This window comes from Equus asinus, chromosome 25 (assembly GCF_041296235.1).
Source record: "Equus asinus isolate D_3611 breed Donkey chromosome 25, EquAss-T2T_v2, whole genome shotgun sequence".
NCBI lineage: Eukaryota > Metazoa > Chordata > Mammalia > Perissodactyla > Equidae > Equus > Equus asinus.
This window is the reverse complement of record NC_091814.1, coordinates 52,638,498-52,650,449: the sequence shown is the minus strand read 5'-3', so window position 1 is coordinate 52,650,449 and position 11,952 is coordinate 52,638,498. Positions and strand designations below refer to the sequence as shown.

The 11,952-nt window shown below is 42.1% G+C and overlaps 1 protein-coding gene across 1 annotated transcript; it reads left to right on the top strand.

Annotated features, from left to right (window-relative positions):
- Positions 1-2,077: 2,077 nt before the first annotated feature.
- Positions 2,078-6,407, top strand: LOC106841562 (lymphotactin). Its single transcript, XM_014857642.3, has 3 exons — positions 2,078-2,294; positions 4,380-4,494; positions 5,368-6,407. The coding sequence occupies exons 1-3, from the start codon at positions 2,234-2,236 to the stop codon at positions 5,528-5,530; spliced, it is 339 nt and encodes a 112-aa protein (XP_014713128.1). The 5' UTR covers positions 2,078-2,233; the 3' UTR covers positions 5,531-6,407.
- Positions 6,408-11,952: the final 5,545 nt, after the last annotated feature.

The following is an 11,952-nucleotide window of genomic DNA, read 5'->3' as shown; positions in this document are numbered from 1 at the left end:
GGTGGCAGACACGTTTGTTCAGTCTAGAGGTTTGGGAGCATATGAGGGAGTGATGGAAGGCGAATCTGAAAGGAAAAGCAGTGTTAGATCTTGAATGACTCTGCACACGACAATGAGAGATTTGAAATGAATCCTGTAGGCAATGGGAATTAGCACAGAGGTTTTCAGTAGGAAAATGGCATCATTAGATTAAGGCTTTGGAATGAATACTCTGGCAGTGCTGTGGAGAATAGACTGGAAAGGGAGGAGACCCAGGACTGGGAAGCTAGTTGGTCTACTGCAATAGTCCTAACAAGGGATGATGAGGGCCTGCCTTGAGCAGTGCGGAAAGAGAGGAGGAGACATAGTGAAGAGCTGTTTGGAAGGGAGACTTAGCGTGGCTTGGTGGAGAATGACATCTGGGTGGAGTGCAGCGAGTCTAAGACGACCTCCAGGTATCCGTATTTGGAAACTGGGTGGAAAATGGCACGTTACTTCAAGTCAAGGAGTAATAGTAATAGGAGGAGAAGCATTTTGAGTAGAAAGATGTGATCAGAGTTTAGGAACTGATGGTGTAGCCAGGTGGAGATAACTAAAAAGCTGTTCTGAAGTTCAGGGTGAAGTCTGGCTGGAAAATTAAATGCCGTTAATGAAAAATCTCTTAGAGGTAGGGCCAGCCGGTGGCGCAATGGTTAAGTGTGCACATTCTGCTTCGGCAGCCCAGTGTTCCCTGGTTCGATTCCCGGTGTGGACATGGCACTGCTTGACAAGCCATGCTGTGGTAGGCGTCCCACATATAAAGTAGAGGAAGATGGGCACAGATGTAGCTCAGGGCCAGTCTTCCTCACCAAAAAGAGGAGGATTGGCAACAGATGTTAGCTCAGGGCTGATCTTCCTCAAAAAAAAAAAATCTCTTAGAGGTTAACCTGTAATTTGTATTGAAATATAGGACTTTATTTTCATATCCCTAATAGTAATGGCACACCTTTTCGCTACACACACAATTAATAAATACATTTTATAAGTGCCTATGTAAAACAAAATAAGACAAAAGAGCCCAACACAACAAATTGAGTGCCAGAAAAGTTGCAATGCAACAAAAACACTCAAATTGAAACCCTGCTGGAGGCAGCGCAAATTGAAACTGCATTTTGGGAAGATTGTATCTCACAATATGCAGCAAGAGCTGCAAAGATGATCATGTGATTTTGCCTAGTAATCCTACTCCTGGTTATCAAAGGGAAATAATTCAGGGTGTATTCGTGAAAAATTACCTTATAGATGTGATCTATACAACTAGTTATAAGAGAATGGTTCAACGTGTGTGTGTATATGTTTACTCGGAGTAGAAACATAAAGACTATGAAGAAACATGGGAAGATATTTACATTGATGTTAAAATAGTTATAATTGTCACAATTATGCAAACATATGTATACCAACAGAGGCTCACTGGAAAAACATTAAAAATGAAAACTGTCAGAATGGTAAGATTGTAGACAATTTTCTCTTTTTTTCCCAAAATAAAGTTCACGTAAGGACAACTTTTCAAAAGCTTTTCAAAAGGTATATGTTGAGTTGCAATAAAGCAAACAAGTGCATATAGACGTGTTCCAAACACTCTTATTTAAATGTTTCTTAAGTACCTGGGGAGGGCGGTGTAAAGAAATGAGGGTCACTTGAGAGAGCGCAGAGGAGAGAAATGAGGAGAAAAGGAAGGCGAAGGAATGAGCAGCTCAGCGGGGCAGCAGCAGCCCTTCGCCCCCCAAGGGAGTCACTAGGGCTGGCATCAGGGGCTCAGGATCCATGGTGGCAGAAGCCTCAGGTGACATGACAGCAGATGTTACACTGGGTAGGTGGGAGAGCAGGACCACAGGGACCACCCACCTCATCCTCGTGCTGGGCCATGACACTGACATGGCCTTGGGGAATGTCTGCAGTGGAAGATTTAAATTTAGACTGATGGCAGAAGATGAGACAACCACATTTCTTTATGCATACATTTGGGTTCATTGACACGTTAACCACAGGAGAAGGGGAAAGGGCCACAAGGTGTGGGGTGAGTACGAGTGGAGGCAAAGGAACTTTTTTTCAAAGAAAAAAAGCACCAGTCTTGCAAAGACTTTCCGTGATTCCACACCCGCCTCGAAAGCCCCCTCTTACCACAGGAAGTGCGCTGACCATTAGAGGGATAAAAGAGGCTCGAGAGCAGCATTCTTCATTCTCTGCCTGCACAGCTCACAGGACCTCAGCCATGCGACCTCTCCTCCTGGCCTTGCTCGGGATCTGCTGTCTCACGGCGCAGGTTGTGGAAGGTAAGTCGAAAGGCGGCTTATGAGATAAGGAACAGATATGCAGGCAGGTGGGCATATGTTTTGGTTTTGACTCCGGTTTTGACTGGAGTAAATTGCTCCCCCAAGCTGAGGCTCAGACTTGCCCTATGCAAAATGGGAGTGATAACTTTGACTCTAGAGGACCTTGTAAATTCTGAAGATAGAACCTGGTTAGAATCTGGACCGGTACTTTTCGTAACCGAGAGATTTTGGATAAAATTCTTAACCTCTCTGGGCCTACACTTACTTATCTATAGGTTGAATATAATGACAGATACTCTTACCTGGGATTAAAATGAAATAAATCTTATGATCACTTATTAGATTTCCTCACAAGTAGTCCTTTCTTGATTAATGTTAGCTGTAGAATGGTGGTGATGATTATATATGCCTTTGTAGCTTTTGGCTATTTAGTATGGATCTTGATAAATTCTCAAAAATGTTGAGAGTTCAGTCACAATGTGGGAGTGTATGTTCTGAAGCAAATCAATGTTTTCTATTTAAAAAAATGACTGGAAGCTCAGACCTTCATACTCAGGAAATCAGTATAATCTCTAAGTAGATAGGAGACTATTCTTCCTGCTCTGAGAGTTGCTCCTGTTTATGATAAACTTCTTGAGTTTATAAGAGACCATATGATAAAGCTAACACATAGATCAAGGGCTTAAACACAACCAAATAAGCCTGCAAGAGCACCAGACGAGACTTAGATGGCCTGAGCCCGACCTGAGCGTTCTACAACGTGTTTCTTAAACGATCATCTTTTTCCAATTGGTTGGAGTGTATTTCTCCTTGTGGCTCTGGAAAGAAGAGAGAATATCCTTTGGATATAATTAATGTTTCAGTTAACTCTCCTTTCAACTTCTTGATTTATAGACTTGTTCCTTACACTAGAATATCTGAATTCGGTCATGGATCCCTAAGGCTGTCCATGAATAGAGGTGGCAAACTCTGGAACTCCCTGAAATTGTGCAAAAAATAAAAAATATTGATGAAACAAGAAAGTTTGAGACTACTAAATTAGGCCAAATACTGCAACATGGCTGGCATGTTGCCGAGACGCTAGGTGTGCCCTACCTGGGCAGGGAAAGGACGCTCTGTTGGAGGCTGAGGAGGCCTGCAATTGCTTGGCTCAGACTCCCAGGTTTTCTAACTTGAATGACTTCTCCAGGGTCCACTGGGGCTTAGCTTCTTATGTACAGCAGTGGGACAAAGCAATCTCTGGTTTGACTCAACTCTGCAACTTGAGCGAAGGTGGTGTCGTCATAACACAGACACACAAATGTTGCTGAGAATAAGGAGGTTTTGAGGTTTAAAGTCCGGCAGGATTCTCTGGATCTTGGGAGTCTGTGCTAGATACTTCACAGAAAGAGACATTATTTCTCAAGAAGTGAGAGAAATAGAGAAAACAAAGCAGATCTCCCTCTTTTGCTGGGTTCAGAGATGATTCAACATTAAAAATAAATTGGCAAAGATACAGGGTAAAGAATGTGTAGACTGGGTACTGAGAATGAGAAAGGATTGGTGAAGAAAGGCAATGTTAGTGAACACCTTTTGTTTAGTTTCGTGTTTTAAAGAAAGCCTTCTGGTATCAGCCACACTACAGATCAAACTTGATCATCATCAGCTGGTACTTTAGATGCTTTTTCACTGAATATTTCTCTGGGAAGCAAATACCAGTCTCTTCAGCTTAGGAGAAAATCGGCACTTAGAAACCTTGATTAGATTTTACAAAACCCTTAATATTGTTAACTCTCCTCTTAAGTTATTTTCCTTTCTCCAGTGTAAGATGTTCTCTGGACTATAACGTTTAATTCTGCTTGCGCCATTTGTATTGAGGATGATTACTTTGTGAACGGCTTCCTTTATATATCTCACATTTTACCATTTAAAATGAGAATATCTTTATTTATTTGGTCAAAAACAAGCTGCCTCCTCCAGGCTTAATGTTGCCTTTTCCAAATTACTCTATATGACATCATTCTTTGTTATTTTATTTATAGCACTGCAACATTTATACTATTTGAAGTTATATTTTATTTTTGTTTGCTTGGTTTTCTTCACCAGGTGTGGGGAGTGAAGTCCTGGAAAAGAGCATATGTGTGAGTCTAACGACCCGGCGACTGCCAGTGAAAAACATCAAGACCTACACCATCAAGGAGGGCTCCATGAGAGCAATCATGTGAGTTTGTCTCCCCAAAGCTGGGCTCAATGGAACACAGTGTACAGAAATGCTGCCCTCCTCAGGAAAAATAAGTCAGTGTGGAGGAAGGCCTCAACTTAGCCAACAGCTCCTTTGTTTTTCCATAGTAACCATGTCTTTATGTAGCACAAAATAGTGATTATCACAAAAATTTCACAACCAAATAGAGTATCATCCTCCTTTGTGATTTAGCTTAGCAGAAGAATCTGACTGGGAACCCGATGAGTACTGTGCACAGTTCTGAGGGTTAGGGTTACAGATGGCTGGTTCAGATCAGGATTTGACCATATAGCTACACAGGTGCTTTGCTCCCCTCCTTCCCTACCCTATGGTGTGTTGGAGTAGAGTGCCATGTTTTATCAGTTGCCCTATCTCAAGGAAATGTGTCAAAAACTAGCCTACATGGTACCACTCTCTTTGCAGGATCACATTCTCAGAATAGCAGCTCTTCTCAACACACAAGTGCAGCTTTGTCCAAAGAAATGAAGAGAAATCACCTTTTGTCCAGAAAATAAGATGATTGTGTTTAGATATTTGAAAAGGAGGATGTGTAATTATTGGACTAGATGACCTCAAATGTCCAGTTTAGTTAGAATATTTTGTAGCACTGATGAGAAAAGGCGCCTGTGAATTAAGGTGAACGAAGATGCTAGGTGTAACCCGGAGACACTTCTCCTTCATGTTAAAAAAGATCGTAGAAGAAAGATTCTCATTTTTGGTCTTGTGATTCTGAAAGACTATTTTGTCCGGTAATTTCTGCACAAGATCTTTTGTATTTGATCTGATCTTAACTCCTGGTTCCAAACCTTTGAGGATGTGACTAACTTTGCCTATCTTTTCCTCGGATTGCAGATTTATTACCAAACGGGGCCTTAAAGTCTGTGCTGACCCACAAGTTGAGTGGGTGAAAAAAGCAGTCGAAAGTGTGGACAAGACCACCAGAAGCAGAGTGATCCAGACCAAGCCTACAGGACCCCAACAAACCACCAAGACAGCTACGACCCTGACGACATAGTGGGCTTCCAGCACCTTGTCCCCTCACTAGCCAGCTAGCTCATTTCCCTTTACAAACTCATGGACTAATTAGATTATATTGACCTTTTATGAAAGTGCTGCATGAGTCAAATTATTTTCTTATGTTTTTATTTTTCATGTCTTTCATATTCATTTAGATGTTCTAATTAATAAATATTTATTATTAAGAATAGTCCAAAAGACTATTCACTATGTTTTGGGAAAAGTAATATATCATTTATGTTCTATTTTTGTTCTAACTATACCTCCCTTTGATGGTATCCATGATGGGAGAGATTTTGGCCAGTGTTTATCAGAGAGGAAAGCTATATTCATCATTCTTAGGTTCCAGCTTGAAGTGGTTCTCTACACATGAGTCACAAGTGACAACTGTGGCAATGGCAACAATTCAAGATTTCTTTCAACCTGTCTTTATAATGGAGCTCTGTTTATGGAATAAGGGAGAAAATAATCCAACTGTCACTGGGTTCCCATTCTGAGGGTCGGCTACTCAAAGAGTGATTTCACTCAAGTTTGATCTCTAGGAAATTCTCTCACCTCTCTGTGTTTCATTTGATCTCCTGTGAAAGGGAAAAAAGACAGGGCTTGTCAGTTCTTTCATTTGTCAAGGTAGCAAAGGTTAGACTTCTGGGGAAAAGATACTTTATGCAAATAAAAGTCAATGCTCTTTGAATTGGACAATGATCTCACTGCCTTTCTGTGATTTCTGTAATTGTCACTACTCCTGTTATCATACGAGTCATGCTTCTCTGCCAGTAAGCTTTTAATACCCCAAACACTGTCACCTGGAACATTTCTTGAATGTGATCATAATTTGCAGTCAAGTTTTAATAAAATGTTCATCTGGTCACTCTACCTCAGACTCAGGCCTGCTTATATTCCCATTAGATTGCTGATTTGGTTCATGTTCATGGCTCTGCTCTCCAAGTAGCCGATGATGTACACACCTGGTTCTACGTGACTCCACATTGTAAGCACTGAGCGTGCCTTGATGGTTTCAAGGGAAGAGAAAGTACTAACTGTAGTCTAGTCCTGAGGGGACGCTCCGCGGTATCAAATACTTTCAGAGGGTAACTGAGGGCAGCTTGTTGGAATCGGCTCACTTACTTCTAGTGACCCAGAGTGGAAACCATTAAAAGGCTGCCTCTTGGCAAAAGTTGGGGTCATCTATCCTTTCTCTTTGCTATTTGCCCACAACAATTTTCAAAGCTGGTCTTAAAGAAAACAAACACTAAGAATAAAACACTTGCCTTTTGAGGGGTGAAGCATAGCAAAGTCACAGAAGACGAAAGGAATGGTTTCCTGGCTGAGCAGCATCTTTGTGTTTCCCAAGCGTCTCCCAGACCCTAGAGGTTTTCATGAGATAATAATAATATGACATGTGGAAGAATGTGGGTTCGCACATCTTGTTAGTTGATCACACTCTCTAAGGTGGTGCCATGTGATGCCAAGGGGTTTCAACCAGATCCTATACATGACTCTTAGCTAATTGACTGCAGGTTTTGAATTCATTTAAGTAGGACCTGAGTCTACTAACTGTGCACCTATGGCTTATTGGATTTCAATTCAAACCAGAGAAATAATCTACAAAAAGATATCTCAAAATATTAAATATTTTTAAGTGGCTGCAACCCCTCCTTTGTGTTCTTATGACTCTTATACTTACCTTTAACCTAAAACTTACCAATTTGTATTGAAATTACTCATTTGCCTGTCTGAGCTCCACCCGCCCTGCAATTTGACTAGAGCTCCTTGTGTGTGTTATTCACACCGGGTCCCCGGTGCCTAGCATAGAACTGTGGGGGGTCAATTAATATTTGTTGGATGAAAGGGAAGAAGAACTTATGTTACATTATATTCTTCATTCTACTCTTTTATATTTATAAAGTTATATATAACATAAAAGCAACTTTATTAAAAGCGGGTTCAATTCAGCAAGCATTTTTGAGTACTTTATGTAGGACAAGACTGTGTTAAGCTTAGGATATGTCAAGATAAGTAAAACCCCATTTCTGCTCTCCAGGAACCCACTGTCTAGGACATGAGATTATGTTGGAAACAAGCCAGGTGCAGCACAGGATTTGAAGCAGTAAATAATATAAGCGTGTTCAAGAAACAGAAATAACATGAAGTGAATGATTACCTATCTTGGGAATGTTCTCTCAAAGGACTTCTGACTTTATATATAATTATGAATTATTATTATTAATAAGAAATGCCTAGAAGATGCACCCTTAGTGGATTTGAAGAAGGATGTTGTCACCTTTTTCTCTCTTGACTGAAAAATTCCTCCACTGTGATTATAATATTTGTGTAGTATTTTATTCTTTTTTTAGATATTTGATGTTACGATACAGTGAGTCTAAAACTGTCACTATAATTTAATTGGTGAGAAGATTGAGCCACAAAGAGGTGGATTGTGTAGGTCAAGGGCAGACGGTTATTGAGAAGCTGAGCCTGAGCTCAGACGTGGACTTTCTGTGTATCCCAAGCTCACGAAGGACAGTGAGAGTGGAGGAGTATTCCTACAGTGGGTGTCCTCTGAGCACGGCCACATCATCTCATGAGACTCAGAATTTTCAAGATAAATTAGGAGTATCTGAAGGCTATAACAAGTACTTCTCATTTGACTTTTTCCACGCAATTATTTTTTAAATGTTTTTATTTTATCAAAGTAATACATGAACATGGTCAAGAATTCAAATATCACAAAAGAGCTACTAATGAAAATTAATAATACTCCACCCTAGTCTTTCCCTTTCTAATCTCCTTCCTCACAGACACATGCTTTTAACTCTTTTAGCTGGTGATTCTTCTGATAGTCACCTTCAAATCCCCAATATTCATACATCACTATTTCCTGGGTCACCAATTTTGGACCTTATCTGTGGCTGCCTCTATGATGCACGAAGATTTAGCTCACTTAGCCCCAACTTCCTTCTATCTTCTGTTTTATAATTATGTCGATATTTTCAGTTGGTTATGTTTATAACTTTATGTAACATACCTATCATGTGTCTCCTGTTCTGTCAATGATGGACAGTACTTCTTGACTTTCCAATAGCCTTTACTATGTAACGAATGCTATGTTACTGCTTTGTAAATATTAAGACATTTAATCACATAACTGGCCTCAATTAAAGACTGAACAACTAAGATATAAAAAGGCTATTGGTTCATGAGGGATAGAGTTCAGATTTGAACCCATGGAAGCATGGCTCCATGGCTGTCAACAACTGTCACGCTGCCTCCTCTCTTTGTATGTGATGAACCTATGAAGACACTACTCAGGCCTGCGTAATATCTTCATCTAACCAACTTAATTAACTAATTAGTTAACTAACTAATTAATTATTAGTTCATTCATTGAGTAAATATATATTGAGGGTCTACTGGTGCCAGGAGCTGAAAGTACAGCGGTGAGCAGAACAAGCTCCCTGCTTTTGTGGAGCTTACGTTCTGGTAAAATGTGTCTTCTATACCCTTCCCCAGCATTCTTTTATCTACTCACTCAACCCACAGCTGATCATTGCGTGCCTAATGGAGTGCAGATGCATCTCTGGGCACTGGAATGCAGTGGTGAAACCAGACACAGTCCTTCCCTTCAGAGAGCTTACGCAGCAAGCAGACAATTTCCACACAGTGTCACCTGTGCGATGAGGGGGAAAGCAGACGGTATGTGGTTTGGATGTGCAGGAGCAAACCTGCCCAGGTTTTAGCATGTAGAGAGGGTCAGGACAGGCTTCCCCTTGAAAACAGCCTCTGACCTGACACCTAAGGATGAGTCTGAGTTATCCAGGGGGTTTCAGTGCTTTCCAAGCAAAGGGAGCAAGCAGCACATGAAAAGGCCTGCCGGCGAGAGAAATCTGGATGCATTAAGGAAATGCAAGTCATTTAATACGACTGAGGGACAAGGCAAAGGTTAGACACAAAGGGAGTGTGGGCACAAGGTGAGGTTAGAGAGTAGGAGGAGATATCACCAAGGGCTTCTTCTGCCAGAACAAGGAGTGTGTGCTTCATTTTAAAGGGTGCGGGAAATGACACTGGCTGTCAGGTGGAATATGGAGTGCGGAGAATAAGATGGGAGCTAGACGTCAATTGCGAGGTGGCTCTGGACCTGGTGACTTTTGAGCTTGGCCTGGCACAGTGTGACACATTTTCCCTTTTCCTCATGGGCCTTTTCTGCTTAGCCAGGGAGCACCTTAGTGATGAGTGACTGTGTGACTCGTGGTGGGGCTCAACTGGACGTGTCAACTGCCTCAGGCGGTGACTCCATTCATGGCTGTGGGGAGCCAGGGCTGGGATGGGAAAAACCACATTTATGGAAATGGCCTGATTATTTGCATTTTTTACCGGCTAAGCTAAGATTGGATCTGTGGGACCAAGATTGGAGCCAACCACCAAGAGGAAGGAGGAGACAGGGTTGAGAAGCAAGAAACTTGATCTTGGTGGGGTTTTAGATGTCCACAGACCGAGCCCCTCCTGATTTATTAAGTTTCCTGCATGTTTGTTGAGCACCTCCAGAGTACAAGGGACATAGAGTCTAGTCTGCTGTCACTAAGCCCACGATCTTGTGGGGAGAAAGTGCTGTCACCAAAGCCATTCCCATTTGGATGTTCCAAACAGCACAGCTCAGGGCTTGCCTCCTTTCAGAGACCTTTCTGATGTCCCCGGCCCAGTTGACGCCCCTCTCATGTGCCCACTCAGCCCCTGGGCTTACCATAGAGGTATTATTGCTCATATCACCCTGAAATACCAATGTATTTTTCTTTATTTTCTGTCTTGGTAAGTTGGGGTAGAGACTGAAGTTGGTCTCTCTGTACCTAGTACCTGGCATAGTGCCTGGGATATCATAGGCCTCCAATAACTTTTTGTGGAAAATTTACTACATTATCTGTATCTCTATCAGTTATCGTGAAAAGCCCTAGGGATGCTGAGGAGAGAATATTTAAATCTGCCCTTGGAAAGAGGAGAAGCTCTGTAAAAGAGGTGACATAAAAATTGTGCCTTTAAAGCTGAGAAGGAGCCTGCCAGGACGAGAAGCTAGCAGCTGGCGCTCCTGCCAGAGGGAACTGCATGGATGAGAGCACAGTGGCAGGAAAATCAAGGCGTGTTTAGGGAAACTGCCCATTTCTGGGGTGGCTGGGTTATAGAGCACAGGGAACACAGAGGAAAGGAAGCTGAGGCTGGACTGGGAAGGCCATGAGTGCCATGCGGGAGAGAATTTTAAACAGAGGGTTCCAGGGAGCAACATGGTCAGGTCAGAGGTTTAGGATCATAACTGGAGGAGTGCAGAAAATGGTTGAGGTTGGAGGGGAACAGTGAGGTGACTATAGGGTCAGGCTGGAGGGGATGGTGGCCTGAAATGGGTAGTGGCAGTGAGAAGAGGAGTGAAGGAGCCCAAGACAGAATTGAAATGGCTTGGTTATCAACTGGATGCGGGCAATGAACTGGCTGGAAGAATTGAGGCCGCTCTGAGGTTTCCTGCTTGAGTGACCAGTTAAGAAATAGGACACCTGACTGGTAAGATTTTAGTCTAATTTCTGGGGTAGTTACTAATGGACTCTGAAGAAAAGATCACCAAGGAGAAGGAGATGAGGCGACAGAAGAGGCCTGGAAAAGTAAAAAACTCATTATCAGCCTTTATACTTCGCTAACTCAGACAAAAGCCCAAACTACATTTTTATTCTCTTTTGACAGACAATCTTCTTACAGGGGTGGGGTGAAAATAAGGCTGGATATCTGCGAAACTCTTTACGCCCGTTGGGGAAAAAAGAGTACATATAAATGGAATACAGTATCCACTGGGTGAGTCACCAGTGTTATTTTAAGAGGGATTTGTCACTCAGCAGTGGGAGGCAAAGAGGAGCAGAGAGATGAATCTGTAATGAGAGAAAAAGAGAAATGAGGTGAAGGAAAAGGTTTTGAGTGGGAATTAGGAGTGCGCATGCTTGCAAGGTGGAGTTTGATGAGAGAAGGGGAGGCAGGAGGTCAAAGGGCCTTTTATCTTTCTTCGGAAGGCATTAGTAAAAATTGGGACAAACTGCTGAGGGTGGAAGGCCAGAGGAGTGACCTGGAGTTATTATTTTGGAGGCTAAAAGGGAGATTTAGAGGAATCTCAGCTGAGAGAAAGTTGCCCCCCATCTTTCTGGGAGAAATTTCAATCAAATACAAGTGATGTATGTTGATTTCCTGTCACACACAACATGGTTGTGCTGCCTAGAGTAATTGCTAAGGCTGTATAATTGTCTTCCTCTCGAAACTTGTGATTTGTCTCATCAAGGTAGAACTGCTGAATGAGATATTTGGAAATGAAGTTTCCAATTCCAGAGTAAGGAAACAAAAGACCGCATGGCCAGACTGAGATGGTCTTACTCAGAACCACCCGATGCTGTGTGAGGA

Bases quoted from the DNA above. Each gene is read 5' to 3' on its own strand.
- LOC106841562 (XM_014857642.3), top strand. From the start codon at position 2,234: ATGCGACCTCTCCTCCTGGCCTTGCTCGGGATCTGCTGTCTCACGGCG. The intron at 2,295-4,379 runs GTAAGTCGAAAG...TTTCTTCACCAG, and splicing joins CACGGCGCAGGTTGTGGAAG to GTGTGGGGAGTGAAGTCCTG. The intron at 4,495-5,367 runs GTGAGTTTGTCT...CTCGGATTGCAG, and splicing joins GGCTCCATGAGAGCAATCAT to ATTTATTACCAAACGGGGCC.